This window comes from Trachypithecus francoisi, unplaced genomic scaffold, assembly GCF_009764315.1.
Source record: "Trachypithecus francoisi isolate TF-2019V2 unplaced genomic scaffold, Tfra_2.0 Lachesis_group8, whole genome shotgun sequence".
NCBI classification, from domain to species: Eukaryota; Metazoa; Chordata; class Mammalia; order Primates; family Cercopithecidae; genus Trachypithecus; species Trachypithecus francoisi.
The window spans coordinates 11369497-11390248 of record NW_022681473.1 but is presented as its reverse complement, the minus strand read 5'-3'; the positions used below and the strand labels follow the sequence as shown (position 1 = coordinate 11390248).

The 20752-nt window shown below is 49.9% G+C and overlaps 1 protein-coding gene across 1 annotated transcript in view; it reads right to left on the bottom strand.

Annotated features, from left to right (window-relative positions):
• Window positions 1-11584: 11584 nt before the first annotated feature.
• Window positions 11585-20752, bottom strand: part of EEF1G (eukaryotic translation elongation factor 1 gamma) — a 13456-nt gene continuing 4288 nt past the window's right edge. The window contains exons 6-10 of the mRNA XM_033206734.1: window positions 18058-18187; window positions 17459-17663; window positions 12268-12440; window positions 12053-12177; window positions 11585-11821 (exon numbers count right to left, since the gene is read on the bottom strand). Of these exons, the coding sequence (XP_033062625.1) occupies window positions 11663-11821; window positions 12053-12177; window positions 12268-12440; window positions 17459-17663; window positions 18058-18187 (792 nt within the window). The 3' untranslated portion in view covers window positions 11585-11662. The remainder of the gene's footprint in view (window positions 11822-12052; window positions 12178-12267; window positions 12441-17458; window positions 17664-18057; window positions 18188-20752) is intronic.

Genomic DNA, 20752 nt, shown 5'->3' with positions numbered 1-20752 from the left:
CAGCCACCGCGCCCGGCCTAGTTTTTGTATTTTTTAGTAGAGATGGGTTTTCACCATGTTGGCCAGGCTGGTCTCGAGCTCCTGACCTCAGGTGATCCCCGCCCACTTCAGCCTCCCAAAGTGCTGGGATTGCAGGCGTGAGCCACCTTGCCAGGAGCTACTTTCATCTGTCAGCTCATTTAATCCTTGCACACCCTGAGAGGGAGGCACTTAGTGAGGAATGGCCTTAGAGAGGGTTCGTGATTTACCTAAAATCACACAACTCACACAGGCAAGAGTCAAAGCTTCCACTAGCATTTAAGCCTCATGAGGACAGGGTTCTTTTTCTCTGCTGTATGCTTTGTGCCTAGATTAACTGATTTTTGTTGTTGTTTTTGTTTGTTTGTTTGTTTTGAGACAGAGTCTCGCTCTGTCACCCGGGCTGGAGTGCAGTGGCCGCATCTCAGCTCACTGCAAGCTCCGCCTGCTGGGTTTACGCCATTCTCCTGCCTCAGCCTCCCGTGTAGCTGGGACTACAGGCGCCCGCCACCTCGCCCGGCTAGTTTTTTTGTATTTTTTTTTAGTAGAGACGGGGTTTCACCATGTTAGCCAGGATGGTCTCGATCTCCTGACCTCGTGATCCGCCCATCTCGGCCTCCCAAGGTGCTGGGATTACAGGCTTGAGCCACCGCGCCCGGCCTGTTTGTTTGTTTTGAGGCAGTCTCACTCTGTCACCCAGGATGGAGTGCAGTGGAGCATTCATGGCTCACTGCAGCCTCAACCTCCCAAGCTCAAGTGATCCTCCCACCTTAGTCTCCCAAGTAGCTGGGACTACAGACGCACACCATCATGCTCAGCTGTGGGTTTTGTTTTGTTTTTTTTTTTTGGTAGAGATAGAGCCTCACACTATGTTGCCCAGGCTGGTCTTGAACTCATGGGCTTAAGCAATCCTCCCACCTCAGCCTCCTAAAGTGCTGGGATTATAGGTGTGAGCCACTGCACCCCAGCCCCTCATGCCTAGAGCAGTGACTGACACATAGCAATCACTCAAGAGCATGTTTCAAATGAATGAACGAACTCCAGGTATAACTGGCTCCAAAGCCCTTGCCTTTTCTACAGTAGATAGCATCCTGTATCCCCAGCTGTCACAGCTTCCTCTGGCTCTCAGCCCCCAGGGAGCAATTCCCCTACTTGTGGTCTTTCTTGCAGCTACCCAAACATTTATTGTGTGTCCAACATGGGGTGGGGGAACTGTGGTGGTGGTGGAAGCAATAGAGACCTTGGCAAGATGGAATCCCAGCAAAAATCTCAGTTCAGGAGCAAACGGCTCTGATACCCCTTTACCTTGTCCTTTGAATTCCTTGGAGGTCCTATGCCTTGAGAGAATTGGAGTTATCTTTTCTTTTTTTTTTTTTTTTTTTTTTTGAGACGGAGTCTCGCTGTGTCGCCCAGGCTGGAGTGCAGTGGCCGGATCTCAGCTCACTGCAAGCTCCGCCTCCCGGGTTTATGCCATTCTCTCGCCTCAGCCTCCCGAGTAGCTGGGACTACAGGCGCCCGCCACATCGCCCGGCTAATTTTTTGTATTTTTTTAGTAGAGACGGGGTTTCACCGTGTTAGCCAGGATGGTCTCGATCTCCTGACCTCGTGATCCACCCGTCTCGGCCTCCCAAAGTGCTGGGATTACAGGCTTGAGCCACCGCGCCCGGCCGGAGTTATCTTTTCTACCAGGTATTTTACACAGCTACTCCCCTGCCAGCACTCTCCGACACACTATGTTTTGGGTGTTTGTTGTTGTTGTTGTTGTTGGGTGTTTGTTATTATTTTGAGATGGAGTCTAGCTCTGTCGTCCAGGCTGGAGTGCAGTGACATGATCTTGGCTCATCTTGGCTCACTGCAACCTCTGCCTCCTGGGTTCAAGCGATTCTCCTGCTTGAGCCTCCCAAGTAGCTGGGAGTACAGGCACGCACCACCACGCCTGGCTAATTTTTTGTATTTTTTTAGTAGAGACGGGGTTTCACCATGTTAGCCAGGATGGTCTCGATCTCCTGACCTCGTGATCCGCCCATCTCGGCCTCCCAAGGTGCTGGGATTACAGGCTTGAGCCACCGCGCCCGGCCTGTTTGTTTGTTTTGAGGCAGTCTCACTCTGTCACCCAGGATGGAGTGCAGTGGAGCATTCATGGCTCACTGCAGCCTCAACCTCCCAAGCTCAAGTGATCCTCCCACCTTAGTCTCCCAAGTAGCTGGGACTACAGACGCACACCATCATGCTCAGCTGTGGGTTTTGTTTTGTTTTTTTTTTTTTTGGTAGAGATAGAGCCTCACACTATGTTGCCCAGGCTGGTCTTGAACTCATGGGCTTAAGCAATCCTCCCACCTCAGCCTCCTAAAGTGCTGGGATTATAGGTGTGAGCCACTGCACCCCAGCCCCTCATGCCTAGAGCAGTGACTGACACATAGCAATCACTCAAGAGCATGTTTCAAATGAATGAACGAACTCCAGGTATAACTGGCTCCAAAGCCCTTGCCTTTTCTACAGTAGATAGCATCCTGTATCCCCAGCTGTCACAGCTTCCTCTGGCTCTCAGCCCCCAGGGAGCAATTCCCCTACTTGTGGTCTTTCTTGCAGCTACCCAAACATTATTGTGTGTCCAACATGGGGTGGGGGAACTGTGGTGGTGGTGGAAGCAATAGAGACCTTGGCAAGATGGAATCCCAGCAAAAATCTCAGTTCAGGAGCAAACGGCTCTGATACCCCTTTACCTTGTCCTTTGAATTCCTTGGAGGTCCTATGCCTTGAGAGAATTGGAGTTATCTTTTCTTTTTTTTTTTTTTTTTTTTTGAGACGGAGTCTCGCTGTGTCGCCCAGGCTGGAGTGCAGTGGCCGGATCTCAGCTCACTGCAAGCTCCGCCTCCCGGGTTTATGCCATTCTCTCGCCTCAGCCTCCCGAGTAGCTGGGACTACAGGCGCCCGCCACATCGCCCGGCTAATTTTTTGTATTTTTTTAGTAGAGACGGGGTTTCACCGTGTTAGCCAGGATGGTCTCGATCTCCTGACCTCGTGATCCACCCGTCTCGGCCTCCCAAAGTGCTGGGATTACAGGCTTGAGCCACCGCGCCGGCCGGAGTTATCTTTTCTACCAGGTATTTTACACAGCTACTCCCCTGCCAGCACTCTCCGACACACTATGTTTTGGGTGTTTGTTGTTGTTGTTGTTGTTGGGTGTTTGTTATTATTTTGAGATGGAGTCTAGCTCTGTCGTCCAGGCTGGAGTGCAGTGACATGATCTTGGCTCATCTTGGCTCACTGCAACCTCTGCCTCCTGGGTTCAAGCGATTCTCCTGCTTGAGCCTCCCAAGTAGCTGGGAGTACAGGCACGCACCACCACGCCTGGCTAATTTTTGTATTTTTAGTAGAGACGGGGTTTCACCATGCTGGCCACGCTGGTCTCGAACTCCTGACCTCATGATCCGCCTGCCTCAGCCTCCCAAAGTGCTGGAATTACAAGCGTGAGCCACCATACCTGGCCTGCTTTTTGTTTGTTTATTTTTACACACCATGTTTTATAAGGAGTTCCTTTGGTCCCTACTTTGCAAAGAAAACCTCCATCCTTCTTGAAGGTTTAGACTCCTCTGTGATATTAAGTAAAGGCTTTCCTCTTATAAGAGGGAGGTCAGCCCTGCCGCCGGTGCTCCACCACTGTTCAGAGGCAGCTGGTACCACGGTCCTTCACACACACTGCCAAAGCTGGATAGCTCTAGGACTTGTCATCACAGGGACACCCCAGTTTCCCCAGAAGTGACACTCCCTCCCTGGGGAGTAGGGGAGGTTCCCTGATATGTACGTGTTTTGTATGTCTGTGTATGTGTCAGTTTGTGTGTGTGTGCGCGCGCGTGTCTGTAATGAACCTTGGGCTCTTCTGTTGCCAGGCAACATGCCTCTATTTTGTTCCTATTATGCCTGTTTCCATAGTAACCACAAAGGGGAGCTCTGTGGGCAGGCCCCTGGCCAGGGGATTCCCCTTCCCCTCCCTTCTCTCCACAGTCCCCTTTTCTGAAATCAGCATGTTACAAGGAAGAAAAGAGGTTGACTGCTCAAAGAGTAATCTCAGTTTCTGATCCCAGAAGGGAAATGAAGTGTGTGGTCTGTTTGCAGTCTCTTTAGAAGCAGACTTTTCCCCCCATGAAGGTCCTTTTGCATGATATTCTTAGAAGCAGAGAAATGGGCTGTGCCTGGTGGCTCACACCTGTAATTCCAGCACTTTGGGAGGCCAAGGCGAGTGGATCACCTGAGGACAGGAGCTCGAGACCAGCCTGACCAACCTGGTGAAACCCCGTCTCTATTAAAAATACAAAATTAGCTGGACATGGTGGCACATGTCTGTAATCCCAGCTACTCAGGAGGCTGAGGCAGGAGAATTGCTTGAACCCGAGAGGCGGAGGTTACAGTGAGCCAGGATTGCACCACTGCACTGCAGCCTGGGCAAGAAGAGCAAAACTCTGTCTCAGAAAAAAAAGAAGCAGAGAAATGACTGTTAACCCTTCTTAGCACCATCTGGGATCTCCCAGACCCCACCTCTATCTACCCCATACACACACCAGCCCAGGGATTAGCATCCCTGCCAAACAGGCCCTTCTCCACTCACTTCCGTCACTTCCTGATCTGTCATTGTCCCCCCCATCTAACAGCAAATCTATCTGGTGATTCTGGAATCCAAACATCATTTCCTAAGCAATTCTCAAGCCCTAAACCCTTAACCCTATCCCAAAATATAAAGCCAAGTAAAATCATCCTTCCCCAGCTCAATTCAAATCCCAGCCTGTATTTCAACTTGAAGTTTCAAATAAGGAGTTCCTGAATTTCTTAGATCAGAGAGCTCTGATACACAGAAACTCTCCAATTACACTCAGTCCTAATGAAATCTTCAAGCCGAAGCAGAACCCAAGTTAAAGCTGGTTAGAGAATAAGAGGCATGAGGCTGTCTCCAGTGTACCGTCTGGGAGGAAAGAAGGCAAAGAAAGACTGTCCAGGCAGGCAGAAGGGAAAGGAATTGGGCAGGGAGAGTGGGACAGGTGGACACACGGGTCACGGCTGGATTTCAGGCAGAGAGTTAGGGGTGTGGGGATGCTGTAGGGCAGTAAGAGGAGACGCGGACCCCAGGTTAAGGAATAGAAGTGACAAGACATGACTGTATGAGGCTGTGAAGGAAGGAGGGAGGGAGAGAGAGAAAACAGAAGAGCTCAGCACTGAGCTAAGGACTGGGCGGGCTGAGTTGTAAACAGGAGCTGAGGGAGGGAGTTGGAGTAAACGGAGCAGCCAACGCCCCAGCCAGCTCCCCTCCCCAGCGGGGAGCAGGGAGGGAGGGGCCGAGGAAGCGGGGAACACCACCTCCTCGCCCCCTTCTTGGAATCTGCTTTTCTCCCGTCCTTTCCAACTTCCTCTACCTTTCCCCCAGCTTCCTGGGGAAAGAGAGACCAGCCTGGGTTTCCCTCTCTCCTCTGCTTACAGTTCTTAAAGGAGATCAGGCTGAGCAGGGAAGGAAGGGCCTGGCTGCCCAGAGCCTGAGTCACCACATAGTTGAGGTTCCTGTCACTCGAAGTCCCGCCTCTGTTACACTCCGTGCCCCGTGCCCGCCCCAGGACTTGGATCGCTACATCTGACCCTGGCCCCAGGGCTGGCTCCATTTCCACACTCCTTACCAAGCTACCCTTACCAAGCTACGGGCGCAGGAAGCCTTTAGATGCCTCGCTCTCCTTGCCCCTCCACACCTGGCGTGCTGTGTCCACCACCCTTATCCCTTGGCGTTTGGGGGAAGCATCCTCCTGCTCAGCTTTGGAGCAGAAGTGACTCAGTGAGTAACTGCAAGGATTGTGGAAAAGCTCAGATGCCCCCTTGATAAGTCACTTCACCTCTCTGGGCTCCAGTTTCCCCACTGGTAAATTAAAAGGTTATTAGAGATGGTCTCTGGCAGTCCCTGCAAGAGGTACATTCTGTAAGTCTGAGTCAAAGAGCCGGGTAATTACTATTGAAGAGTGGGATAAAAGGGGTGTGTTTGCTAACCCCTGTCCTAACAGTAGGAGTGGGTGGGGTGGGGCAGGGCAGGGCTGGGCACAGGACTTGCCACCATAGGGCAGCCAACACCCTAGGCGTCTTGGTGACTCAGGTCCCACACGGAGGACGAGCCGGAAAGCACCCCATGGGTCCCCTGTGAGTCAGGGGAAATGCGGATCTCCCTGAAGGATGACTGCCTGGATTCCCGCTATAACCTACTCTCCTGCCACCTTGAAAGTCTCCCAGGATGGGTACCATAAGCTCATCATTCCACCTCCCTGGCATGCTCAGCACCTTCCACCCCTCCTGCCTGACCTTGGCAGACTTTCTTCCCTCAGCCCTGAACTCTAGAGCCCTCCTTATCCTCTGACAGCTCCCCCTGCCCTACTACGTTCCCTCCTTCACCCCTTGGCTCTGCCCATCCTCACCATCCACCCCATCCCAGCAGAGCCCGCCAGATGATTGCAAAAGGGCTGAGCCAGCAGAGAGGCCTTCACATGACAGCTGTTCCTGCTGCAGAGGGGAGGGCAGCTGGGAGTGGAGGTACATTCCATGGGAGATCCTATCAGAGATAGCCCCACACCCTCACTGACCATCCAACCCCCGATCTGCATATCTTGTATTCAAAAGGTAGAGTTCATAGGCTTGCCTCGAAATCAAGAAAACAAAGGGGAGTGGTGGAGAAGGGAGGGGCCTAAGGGAATGAAGAGAGCCCAGGAACACTGAGATGGGGTAGCCAGGACATCACCACTGAGCCAGTACCACCAGCCCAAGGTATTCTCCCTCCAATGGGAGATTCAACTGACGGAAGCGCTGCCCTCCAGCACCCCCCCCATACCCCACTCCACCCATCCCTTGGGTGCTGAGGCGCTGGGACACCCCAGTAATTACCCTGGAGTAAAACAACAGCCTGCTCTGGGAGCCATGCCAGTCTGACTGGAGCAAACAGACAGGAACAGGTGGCAGTTTCTGTAACCTTTCAGGAGCACCAATGTGAGCTCCACAGCACTAGAGGATGGTAACTGGGTGGGAACCCCAGAATCACATTCAAACATACAGAAGCGGGCTGGGCGCGGTGGCTCACGCCTGTAATCCCTGGGTGGATTACCTGAGCTCGTAGTTCGAGTCCAGCCTGGCTAACATGGTGAAACCCCATCTCTACTAAAAATACAAAAAAAATTAGCAGGCATGGTGGCACACACCTGTAATCCCAGCTACTCTGGAGGCTGAGGCAGAAGAATTGCTTGAGCCCGGGAGAAGGAGGTCGCAGCGGGCCGAGATCATCCCACTGCCCTCCAGCCTGGCCAACAGAGCGAGACTCTGTCTCAAAAAAAAAAAAAAAAAAAAAAAATACACGAGCACAGCAGGTGGGGGAAGTTAGTGCCCTGCAGTGCCCTATAGGCACACTGGCTGGGGGAGCTGGGGAAGCTACAGCACCCAGAAAAATCCATTTGATGTGTGTGGAGGGAAATTTCTGAGTTGAAAACAAAGAGTGCCCGTTGCCATGAAAACCACAGTATTAATTTCAGAAATGACTGGGTGGAGCCTCCAAAGCACTTCATTCCCCTCCCTTCAACACTCTCGGCTTCCCCCCACCTTTCAAAAGGGGAAGTGGCACATTTGGGGCATGTGGGCAGCTGGTGGGATGGGTCCAATCCAGTGAGAGCAGCAGCTGTCCAGCTCCGGCTCAAAGCAGGGCATGAAAAAAAGGAAACAATGTAAGTCTTTCTTGGAAGAACTTTAAAGGTTTTTAACTTTTTAATAAGTGACTTAAGCAGAAGTGCCAACAGCTAAGATAAATAGCTGCTTATAACCAGTATCTACTGGTTTATCTACAAACTAACCAAGTCTCTTTCAGTCCCTCCCATTCACACTCCAGGCTCTGTAAAGATTTTATCTGAGTCAACTGCAATGCTGAGCCCCAACCCCTTCTCCAGTTTCTTTCACCCTCCCTCTGTGGAGACTCTGAGATTTTGCCCAGTAAGTGGATAAATAGCCTCCACCTTCCCTCATTTTACCCTAGTTTTCTAAGATCATGCCCTGCCCTCAGCCCCTGATCCATTCAAACACCTCCTTCCCTTTCTGCTCCTCACCCCTAGTCTCTGTGCCACCTGCTGGACCATGGAGCCAGGTCGCCAGCTCTATGTTGGGTGGCATGAGACTCCCTGGAACCAAGAGAAAACTGCCCAGCAACCACAGACATCGACAGGCGCAGGCTCTGATTGGCTGCCCACAGCAAAAGCAAGGAAAAGGAAGGATCCATCGAGCCATGGAGAGCCAAGCTGGGATGGGAAGGGGAAGAGCCCTTGCTGCAGTGACTCAGGCCTCCCTGGGGCGAGGCGGGGAACAGAAAGAACTCCAGATGTGCTTCCCCTTTCCTGCCTCACATCTGCAATTAGAAACTTCCACTGTTAACCTCTCCCCCACCCACCACAGCAGAGGAGCCCTCACATCCCACCCCCGTATAGAGGCCAACGGCCCAGCCTTCCTGGGGCCACAACCCTCTCCTCTTGAGGCTCCTCCTCCTGCTTGTGGGTACTGGCCCTCACCCAAATGCAAGCCCGGCCTCAAACAACAACCTGGCCACTCTTACTCTGCACCACAGTGAGGGCTGGAGGCAGGATGTGCAGATGACTCACTCTTCCTGCAGGCAGAGGGAGGCTGAGGTAGGGGACCCTGCCCCAGCCCAGATCGCCTAGTCCATGTGGGCTGCCAGGCCCGCTGCTGCCCATGGCCCACCCAGCAGAACCTCACACACACCTCACAGTTGGGCTTCCCTCCTGAGCCTTTCAAGACGCCCTCTCAAACCTAAACTACTCTTTCAGCTTGCTTCCTCCTATCTGAGGCTTCAGCCACAGGAGGTTACGGTGAGCAAACACCAGGAAGGTGGTGACGGTCCCACAACCACAGAAAGAGGTGTGATTTGAAACAGAATTTGGGAAGAGTCTGACAGCTTCAGTGAGGCCCCAGCAACAAGCTAAAAGGCACAAAAGTCTGCATCTAGCACTTTATTTTTGAGATGGGGGTCTGTGTTGCCCAGGATGGAGTGCATTGGCTGTTCAGTTGCAATCATGGCAAGCACTGCTAAGGCCTCCAACTCCTGGCCTCAGCCATCCCCCCACCAAAGTCGTCGGGACTACAGGAACATGTCAATGCACCGGCTGACCTAGCATTTTCACATCCTAGCTAACAAGAGCCCAGGCGGCTCAGAAGAAAGGTATCAAGTTTGGACCCAGTTCAAGATGAGCTGCCAGGGAGCAGAGTCTGAGCAAGCATCAGCCCATCCCCACCCATATGGATTCTAAACCACAACTCTTCACTGCCCACTCCAAGGGCAGGTCAAATGTGCTCAGCTGCAGATGACAGCCCAATCCCCTCCCAACTACCAGCCCGGGCTATGTACTTGGTTTCCCCATCCAAGCCAAGAGCCCTCTTCTGTGCCTGGACTAAGAAACAGCATAAAAAGCCACACACAAAACCATAAGCTGGGGACCAAAGGCAGTCACCCGTTTCTGCATATGCCTCAAAACGTGACTCAATCTAGAGGTTTCCAATTTCACCCAAGCTGTTACATTGACAGGGAGATCTTCAATGATCTTCAGAAAAGACAGAAGAGCAGGAAAATCTGAAAAGGATATAATAAAAATTAAGCTCAAAGGGCAAAAAAGGGTAACCTTTGGCCTGAGCAGGATATTAGCTGACAATTACAACCACTCTACCTTCTAGGAGGCAGCAGGGCGTGGACACAGGCTTCAAGAGTGACACTCGCCAGGCGCGGTGGCTCAGCCTGTAATCCCAGCACTTTGGGAGGCCAAGGAGGGCGAATCACGAGGTCAGGAGTTCAAGACCAGCCTGGCCAACATGGTGAAACCCTGTCTCTACCAAAAATACAAAAATTAGCTGGGCAGGGTGGCGTGTGCCTGTAATCCCAGCTACTCAGGAGGCTGAGGCAGACCTGCTTGAAGCGGGACTCAGGAGGTGGAGGTTGCGGTGAGCCGAGACCATGCCACTGAACTCCAGCCTGGGCAACAAGAGTGACTGTCTCAAAAAAAAAAAAAAAATGTGGGCCGGGCGCGGTGGCTCAAGCCTGTAATTCCAGCACTTTGGGAGGCCGAGACGGGTGGATCGCGAGGTCAGGAGATCAAGACCATCCTGGCTAACACGGTGAAACCCCGTCTCTACTAAAAAATACAAAAAACTAGCCGGGCGAGTTGGCGGGCGCCTGTAGTCCCAGCTACTCGGGAGGCTGAGGCAGGAGAATGGCGTAAACCCGGGAGGCGGAGCTTGCAGTGAGCTGAGATCCGGCCACTACACTCCATTTCCAGCTTGGGCGACAGAGCGAGACCCCGTCTCAAAAAAAAAAAAAAAAAAGTGACACCCAAGTGAGGCGTGATGGCATACGCTTATAATACCACTTACTAACGGGGCTGAGGAGGGAGGATCACTTGAGACCAGGACTTCAAAACTATAGCACGACTGAGCCTGTGTACAGCCAGCCACTGTACTCCGGCCTAGGCAACATAGCAAGAACCCCTGCTCTCTAATAAAAAAAATTTAAAACATTTTCCTGACCCAGTTTTACCAAAAAAATTTTAAAGTTAAAAAAAAAAAGTGACACCCACTGGGCTCAAAACTCTGCCTCTAACACTTACAACGTGTGATCACAGGCAAGTTAGTGAAATCTCTAAACCCCTATGCTTCCCGTTAGAAATCAGGGACCCCACCAGACTGACAACGCAGCCGGGAAAGGGCCAACGGGCGGGCCAGGCCAGTGCCTGTTCTGAGTAGTCTGTGCCTTGTCCTGCAGGTTTGAGGCATCTGAACTACAGCCCTAGGGCAGGCATGGTGATGCATGCCTATCATCCCAACACTTTGGGAGACCAAGGCAGGACGACCGCTAGAGCTCAAGAGTTTGAGACCAGCCTGGGCAATATGGCAAAACCCCATCTCTACAAAAAAAAGAAGAAAAAAAAGAAAAAGAAAATTAGCCGGGCGTGGTGGTGCACACCTATAGTCCCAGCTACTCAGGAGGCTAAGGTGGGAGGATGGCTTGAGCCTGGGAGACAGAGGTTGAGCTGAGACTGCACCACCGCACTCCAGCCTCGGCAACAGGGCCAGACCTTGTCTTAAAAACACAAAGCAAAAGAAACTACAAGCCTTGCATATCGTCAGCTACCTACTCACAGGACGGTTATAGGAAATAATGGAAAGTTTCTTTGCACTCTGAATTATACACGTTAGCTCCTGTTATTAGCAGCTATTCTCTCCCTTCACTGGGAAAGGCCTGGAATCTGACCCCTAAGAATTAGGTAGTCACAAAGCCCCATGTCACTATCCGCCCCAACTGCTTCCGCTCTTTCCCAGCTAGAAGACAGTCATCACCGTAGGAGGCAGGGTAATTAAAATCACAAGTGAACACAGGCCTCTATTTCTGTTCTTCTGAAGTCTTCTCTCCTGCGTATCGAGGTACTGCAAACACAGAAAGTACCCTGCTTCAACATATTTACTCCCCTTGAAGACGCCACCACTCACAAAGGAGGCAGGACAGGAAAGGTTCAATGTTCAGTTTCCTTTAATGACCCGCATCTCCCTGAAGGGCAGGTGCAGGCAGCTAGGCGCTGGCAAGAGATGTTCACTTGAAGATCTTGCCCTGATTGAAGGCTTTGCCCACATGCTGGAAGGCCCCCTCCCAGGAAAAGTACTCTCGAACCAGCGTCTGGGTCTCCTCGCTGCCAGGATCCAGTTTCCGCCAAGTGTATGACTCGTAGTCCACCTGCCAATCTGGACTCAGCTGGGGATAAAAAGCCAGCATGTGGTCAGGTTATGAGACACCACCCCACACCTGTGTTACTTCCAGCTCAAACACATGTCATCGGACCCCAGGTCTACTGTGAACATGAACTGCTCCTTTCTATAAGCATTCCTGAACCCTCCTCAACGTCCATCAGCTCAGAAATAAAACACAGTGCTTCCTATATCCCTGCCCCACCCTAAAGAGACTCCTCTCCTCCACCTTCCTCACCGGAAAGGCAAGCTCCTGGCCTCGGAAGACCCAGACTCCAGAAATGGAGCTGCTATTGTTGGTTCCAAAGAGGATGACACTGGCGAAGGCATTCTTCCTCAGCTTGTCCAGTCGCTGGAACATTCCTGAAGGGGCAAGCGAGAACATTCAGCCTTTGGAATCACAGCACTTGCTACACCTTGTTCTCCTTCCTCGTCTCAGACCCGCTCTCTTACCCGTGATGAGATTGCAGCTCATGAAGGTCTGAGTGAGTTCTTCAGGGAAGCGATACTCTGAGTACCACAGGGACCAGCCGTCCTTATCAAAGTGTTCCCAGAAATATGGCAGTGCCACAGAGAGTGTGTCCTCGTTGGAGTACTTGCGCTTAAATTCATCCAACACAAAGGTACTAAGAGGAAGAAAGCACGGGGGTCAATAAGGAGGAGGGTTGCCAGGCTAAGAGAAGTGAAGGGTGCTTTCATTTCAGCTTTACTAATATAAAGGAAATGGTCACTGCGCTGGCAGATGTGTATGACCTTATGAGGGAAGAGAGCTCAAGGGGTTTGAACAGGGGCCTAGGACACTCCTCTGCATAAGTATGCAAGGCATGTGGAGGGTGAACTCAAAGAGGGGCTCATGAGCTGTGCCCCAGGAAGGGCATGGACAACTGCTGCCCCCAGGTAGTGACAGAGTGAGGACTTCTTTCTCCCTGTTCAGGCCCTCCAGGCTGTTTTCCATGAACCACACTCAGTCACTGACTCATCCAAGTTTCTTCCCCCCACCATACAGGCCTCTTCAGGTTACACAAGCTGTAACAGGAATGTAAGCAATGAACATTCTCAAAGGGCCTCCACCCCAAATCTTACACCCATGTCCTTTAGTCCCTCTCTGCCTATAAACAAGCTTTAGTCTTTTCCAAGGTTTTCTGATGCTGGAAAGCCCTTAGGTTCAGGTTATCTTAAAAGCAATCTGGCCTACTGAGCCAAGAATGCCAGCATCAATATAGCAGAGGTCACTGCCTCCATGGTTGGAGATCTGCTTTCCTTCTTTCCAATTATAAACATATATACACTGGCCGGACGTGGTGGCTCACGCCTGTAATCCCAGCACTTTGGGAGGCCGAGGCGGGTGGATCATCTCCCATCCGGAGTTCGAGACCAGCCTGACCAACAAGGTGAAACCCCGTTTCTACTAAAAATACAAAAATTAGCTGGGCATGATGGCAGGCTGAGACAGGTGAATTGCTTGAACCCTGGAGGCGGAGGGTGCAGTGAGCAGAGATCATGCCACTGCACTCTAGCCTGGGCAGTAGAGGAAGAGTCCTGTCTGGGGGCAAAAAAAGAAAAAAAAAAGGCCAGGCATGGTGGCTCACATCTGTAATCCCGACACTTTGGGAGGCCGAGGCGGGCAGATCATGAGGTCAAGAGATCAAGACCATCCTAGCCAACATGGTGAAAACCCATCTTTACTAAAAATAAATAAATAAAATAAAATAAAATAAAAAATTGGTGGCATGCGCCTGTAGTCCCAGCTACTCAGGAGGCTGGGGCAGGAGGCTTGCTTTAACCCAGGAGATGGAGGTTGCAGTGAGCTGAGATTGCACCACTGCACTCCAGCCTGGCAATAGAGCAAGACTCCATCTCTCTCTCTCTATATGTGTGTGTGTGTGTGTACATATATATGTGTGTGTGTGTGTGTGTGTGTGTATATATATACACACACACTGACTGAAGAAAATCACCTATAATGCCAACGAACAGGATAATCTTTTTATGTATTTTCCTATAGCCTTTGATTTTCCAAAGATGTAGCCATGACACATGCAGTTTTGTGCTTATACTTTGTTGTTACTGTGACATGCTATCCATACTGTTAAGAATTCTTCCATCCTGTCTCTACAAAAAATTTTAAAATTAGCTAGGAGCTGGGCACTGTGGCTCATGCCTGTTATTCCAGCTACTCAGAAGGCTGAGGCAAGAGAATTGCTTGAGTCCAGGAGGCAGAGGTTGCAGTGAGCCAAGATCACACCACTGCACTCCAGCCTGGGAGACAGAGCAAGACCCTGTCAAAAAAACAGAACAATTTTTTGCACTAGCAGTCCCAGCTACTCAGAAGGCTGAGGTAGAAGGACCACCTGAGATCAGGAGTTGGAGACCAGACTAAGCTACACAGCAAGACCCTACCTCAAAAACAGAATTCTTTGCAAACATTTTAATGGCCAAATAATCTTCTAATGCAGGATTGTGCCATAAATCTACTAAACACTGAATATTAAACTGAATGTTTAGTTGGTTCTACTGTTCATAGCATAAATATTGCCACGAGTATCAATTTCACTCAATCCTTATAACCCATGAGTTATGAACTGTTACCCTGACCCTCCCCTCTCTTTACACACGAGACCAAGTAGAATGACTGGTCCAAGTTTACATTGTAGCAAAGCAGAGGATCTGTCCTTTAACCCTAGGTCCCAGGTTCCTTTCCAAATGCATAACAGACCTCATCTGATGAGTCTTAAAACCTCGACCACACCAAAAGTGGGGCTAGGAATTTTTTCACACCTTCCTGAGCTGTTCAAGCTTTGTTATTTGTTTTGAGACAGGGTCTTGCTCAGTCACCCAAGTGCAGGGGCAGGATCATGGCTCACTGCAACCTCAACTTCCTGGGCCCAAGTAACCCTCTCACCTCAGTCTGCCAAGCAGTGTGAGCCACCGCGCTTGACCTAGCTGGGTCTTAAAAGAACTAGAATTAAAACCTGGACATTGATAGCTTGGTCTTTTAGGACATCACTTTTATGACACTAAAAATGCTGGCGGAGCCAGAGGCGGTGGCTCACGCCTGTAATCCCAGCACTTTGGGAGGCCAAGGCAGGCGGATTGCCTGAGGTCAGTTCGAGATCAGCCTGACCAACATAGTGAAACCCTGTCTCTAAAATTAGCCAGGCATGGTGGCGCGCACCTGTAATCCCAGCTACTCGGGAGGCTCAGGCAGGAGAACTGCTTCAACCCGGAAGGCAGAGACTGCAGTGAGCAGAGATCACACCACTGCACTTCAGCCTGGGCATCAGAGTGAGACTATGTCTCAGAAAACAAAACAAAGGCTGGGGGCAGTGGCTCAAATCTGTAATCCCAGCACTTTGGGAGGTGGAGGTGGGCGGATCACGAGGTCAGGAGTTCGAGACCAGCCTGCCCAGCATGGTGAAACTCCGTCTCTACTAAAAATACAAAAAATTAGCCGGGTGTAGTGGCACATGCTTGTAGTCCCAGCTACTTGGGAGGCTGAGGCAGGAGAATCGCTTGAACTGGGGAGGTGAAGGTTGCAGTGAGCTGAGATTGCACCACTTCACTCCAGCCTGGGTGACAGAGTGAGACTCCGTCTCAAAAAAAAAAAAAAAAAAAGCCAGGTACAGTGGCTCGCACCTGTAATTCCAGCACTTTGAGAGGCCACGGATCGCTTGAGCCCAGGAGTTTGTGACCAGCCTGGGCAACATAGTGAGACCTAGTCTCTACAAATAATAAAAAATTAGCTGGGTGTGGTGGTGTGTGCCTTTGTCCCCAGCTACTCCAGAGGCTGAGGTGGGAGGATCGCTTGAATCCAGGAGGTCAAGACTGCAGTGAGCCGTGATCATGCTACTGCACTCCAGACTGGACTAAGTAAAACCCTGTTCAATAAAACAAACAAACAAACAAACAACAACAACAACAAAAACCTTGGGGAAAGCATTTCTGGTAGCCCTATAGGACATCATGGTAACCCAACAAATATACATTAATAAACATTTCCAAAAGCATGTTAAGAAAATGTAAAGTTTATTAAAGATTTTAAATTTACTACTGCCTCATTTATTTCCTGCCCGGAGTACTGACCTACTATATGTGAAAATCTCCAGCTAATAATTAACAACGTCTGAGTTACAACACAGTATGTAATTTGGGTTAGTTATCATGACCTATTTACACACACCAAAAATCCTGCTCACTCTTGACCTGCATCTGTGCTAAATTCAAGGCAAATCACTAGTTCAAAAAATACATCTTTAAAGAGCGCCTGCATCTGGATGGAGTCTTCCTGGTCTTGTACAAAGTACTCATGAGTAAGAACTTTCAGCTACACCCCAAGTCGCTCCTGTCCATTAGTGCAATGCTTGTAATTCACAACTCTATGCACAGCTATTGTGTCCCTACCAGTGGATGTTCCTTTAGGCTGGTTCACCCTGCATCAAAGTCATTACAAAATGGGAGAAGGTCAAATGTAAACCCTAACAGACCAAGTAGTGAAAAGATGAATGGCTTTGGAGTGAGAGGGAGCAAAAAATGCAGAGAAAGAGGAGTTCCAAAGTAAAGTGACCACAGAATATAGATTTCTCATACTGCTTGAACTCTCAATAAAATGACTTGGAGCGCCGGGTGCGGTGGCTCAAGCCTGTAATCCCAGCACTTTGGGAGGCCGAGACGGGCGGATCACGAGGTCAGGAGATTGAGACCATCCTGGCTAACACGGTGAAACCCCGTCTCTACTAAAAAACACAAAAAATTAGCTGGGTGAGGTGGTGGTCGCCTGTAGTCCCAGCTACTCAGGAGGCTGAGGCAGGAGAATGGCGTGAACCCGGGAGGCGGAGCTTGCAGTGAGCTGAGATCCGGCCACTGCACTCCAGCCTGGGCAGCAGAGCAAGACTCCGTCTCAAAAAAAAAAAAAAAAAAGAAAAAAAAAATGACTTGGAGCAGTGATGGAGGAAAGACTCCATCCCAGAGAACTGGGCAAGCACTCAGTGTCCTACTTGTTTCATGCCAAAAATCTTGCTTTTATTATATTATTTTTTCCAAGAACCCCTGCCTTTCACTGAAAAAAGGATACAGAGGACACCTACTTTCTTCTACTTGGGGACTTAACTGCTCCCAGTTGTGGAACAATGAACTAGACATCCACTACTTAGCTATGATCTTCATCCTTTTTCTTAGTGAACAATTTTTGTGCAGTCTGATTCAGCAAAACAGAAAACAAAACAATTCAAAGGACCCCGCTCTGGCATCCACTACCTCGGCACAGCCAGCCGTGCAGCGCCACCCAAGGCTCTCTGCACTTTCTTCTTCCCCACCCCTCTCCTTGTATTTGCTCTCAGAGCTCTCAAATGGTCAAATGAGCTTGCTCAAAACCAGTTTACCACTATATGAAAATCTGTTCCTGTCTTTGTTGGAATAGGAGTTCAATCTTCCCCAGTACTGGCTGTATTTGGAACTTGCTCTCCACAATCAAAATTTGCCCAATTCCTGATGATCAGCCTAGAAAGCTGCTTTATTTGCAACTAAAATACACCTTTAACTTCATATGAACCTAAAATTCTAGCTCTAGCTGTTTGTGAAGGGGGACACATAAAGGTGAAAACAGGCCTTCTCTGGTCCCACACCCTCCACCCTCCCATATCCTTACCTCTTGGGCAAGTGAGCGAAGGGGTCCTTGGCCTTGGGCTCAGCAGCCAGCGCCTGCTCACATTCATCCATCTCCTCCTCAGGAGCAGGGGCAGCTGCCTTTTTCTCCTCCTTCCGCTCAGCCTGGGGCTTCTGCTTCTCTTCCCGTGAACCCTTCTCTTTCCGTGGTGTATCTTTTTTAGGCTGGGTCTCTGCAAACTTTTTAGCTGGTGCAGAGGAAGGGAGGAAAGTGAATGAATGTTCTGCCTCTTTCCACACCCCTCCAAAACCACGCAGGGCAAGCAGAGTAACAGAGGAAACTGACGAATGGGACAAGTAAGGAACCTAGGCTCCAGACTGCCCATCAGTTCACTGTATGTCCTCCAGCAAGAACACACCCTTAGCAACAAATACTTTATATCGCAACTCTACACACTAATACAAATTAGTCAGGGTATGAGTGTGTATGAAACAAATTGCACATAGTATTAATTACTACATGGACACCCTACATTCTGCAGGTCCCTATAACCCAAAAGCAAGACAGGAAATCAAGGGGTTGATGCAGAGCAAACCAGACCCTGATCCTGGCCATATGCCTCCTGATCTCCTCAGACTCACCATCAAACTGGGCCATCTTCTCACACAGCTTCACTTCCCCCAAGACAGCCCGGAACTGGGGCTGATTAATGCAGGTGAGGAACCAGCGGTTGGTATTGGGAAAGGCCTGGCGGAAAGAAGGCTCTAGGACCTGCCAGGGTGTAAGGGTGGAAACAAAGTCAGTGGTAAGGCCCTGCCCACAGCAAGAGCCCTTGCTCTACCTAAGTCCCATTGCCCACCTTCTTTTCAAACCCTATAGATGATAGCTTCATACAGTATCATCCTTCCCTGGATTACTTCCCATTTCTTCATTTTTTTAGTTTTTTTTTTTGAGACAGAGTCTCGCTCTGTCGCCCAGGCTGGAGTGCAATGGCATGATCTCAGCTCACTGCAGCCTCCGCCTCCTGGGTTCAAGTGATTCTTGTGCCTCAGCCTCCTCAGTAGCTGGGACTACAGGTGCCCACCACGATGCCCAATTAATTTTTGTATTTTTAGTAGAGATGTGGTATCCCCGTTGGCCAGGCTGTTCTCGAACTCTGACCTCAAGTGATCCACCCGCCTCGGCCTCCCAAAGTGCTGAGATTACAGGTGTAAGCCACCATGCCCGACTCAAGTAAATTAATTTTTACAAGCGCTTTAAGAGGCTGGACACAGTGGTTCATGCCTGTAATCCCAGCACTTTGGGAGGCTAAGGCAGGCGGATCATGAGGTCAGAAGATTGAGACTACCCTGGCTAACACGGTGAAACCCCGTCTCTACTAAAAATAAAAAACATTAGCCGGGCGTGGTGGCGGGCACCTGTAGTCCCAGCTACTCGGGAGGTTGAGGCAGGAGAATGGTGTGAACCTGGGAGGCAGAGCTTGCAGTGAGTAGAGATCGTGCCACTGCACTCCAGCCAGGATGACAAAGCGAGACTCCGTCTCAAAAAACAAAACAAAACAAAAAATTAGCCAGGCATGGTGGCATATGCCTGTAGTCCCAGTTACTCCAGAGGCTGAGGCAGGAGACTCACTTGAACCCGGGAGGAGAACGTTGCAGTGAACCAAGATCACGCCACTGCACTCCAACCTGGGTGACAGAGTGAGACTTTGTCTCAAAAAAAAAAAAAAAATATATATATATATATAATAGAGATGGAATAGAGATGGGGTCTCACTATGTTGCCCAGACTGATCTTGAACTCGTACGCTCAAGCAATCCTCCCACCCTGGCCTCCTGAAGTGCTGGGATTACAGGTGTGAGCCACCACACCCGGCCTCCATTTCTTTTTCTAATCTTTTTGTTCAGTGCAGTACAGTTTAATAGATGGACGCTTGGGTCCATCCTCCATCTAGGGGTAGGAACAATAATTGTCTTGCTCCTTTACAAAACTATTTCAGAGCTACTGTTTCCAATCTTTTAAATTTCAATGTCGGCCAGGTGCGGTGGCTCACACCTGTAATCCCAGCACTTTGGGAGGCCAAGGCGGGCGGATCACCTGAGGTCAGGAGTTCGAGGCCAGCCTGGCCAACACGGTGAAACCCCGCCTCCACTAGAAGTATAAAAATTAGCCGGGCATGGTGGCACATGCCTGTAATCCCAGCTACTCGGGAGGCTGAGGTAGGAGAATCGCTTGAACTCGGGAGGCGGAGGTTGCAGTGAGCCGAGATCGCGCCATCACACTCCAGCCTGGGGGACAAGAGCGAGACTTCGTCACAAAAAAAAAATTAAAAAAATTCACTTCCATAAAACTCAAAAAAAAAAAAAAAAAGGTTGAGACCCACAGAGGGGTATCAACTACTTATTTGGCCAAATAAAATCTAAACACTATAGATATTTACTATCTACATTGGCCATACTATACACACACACCCCCATCAAACTTCAAAAAGTAAAGAACATTCAAACAGAACATTCAAACCGATTTAGAATGGACAGTCCTGGCTGGGCGCGGTGGCTCATGCCTGTAATCTCAGCAATTTGGGAGGCTGAGGTGGGTGGATCACCTCACGTCTGGAGTTCGAGACCAGCCTGACCAACATGGCAAAACCACAAAATTAGCCGGGTTTGGTGGCACATGCCTGTAATCCCAGCTACTTGGGAGGCTGAGGCAGAAGAATTGCTTGAACCTGGGAGGTGGAGGTTCTAGTGAGCCAAGATCGTGCCACTGCACTCCAGCCTGGGTGACAGAGCAAGACTCTGTCAAAAAAAAAAAAAAAAGGAAAAAAAGGAATAATGGATAGTCCTTCAAATTAAAGTTAGTGTCTGGTGTATCGGCCATGGTCAAAGAAAAATAAGAATAAACAGCTTCCAGTAGAACTGTTGTTATTTTTTAGTTTGCAAAGATCAGAAGAGGAAAAAAATCTTGTCATGGAAACAGAACATTGCAATCAGAGTGCTGGTTCCACAGTACTTGGGTTCAAATTCTACTCTACCACTTATTAGACTCACTAAGATGATCCCCATGAGGCCCCTGGCACAGGGTCTGGCATGCAGCAAGTGTTTTTCTCTTTGCTATGATCACATTACTATTCTGGACCAGCACGAGTCCAAGAGCTTTTATTGGGAAACCAGTGACTTGTCATTCTTTTTTGACCCAATAACCTTGACAGCGATTATTACCACCTTGATTTTACAGAATGCGAAAAGTAAAAAACGGGGACTAAAGCAATTCATCCGCATATAACCCCTTACCTACATCGGTAAACAATGAAGCCAAGGCTTGAACCTGTACTTG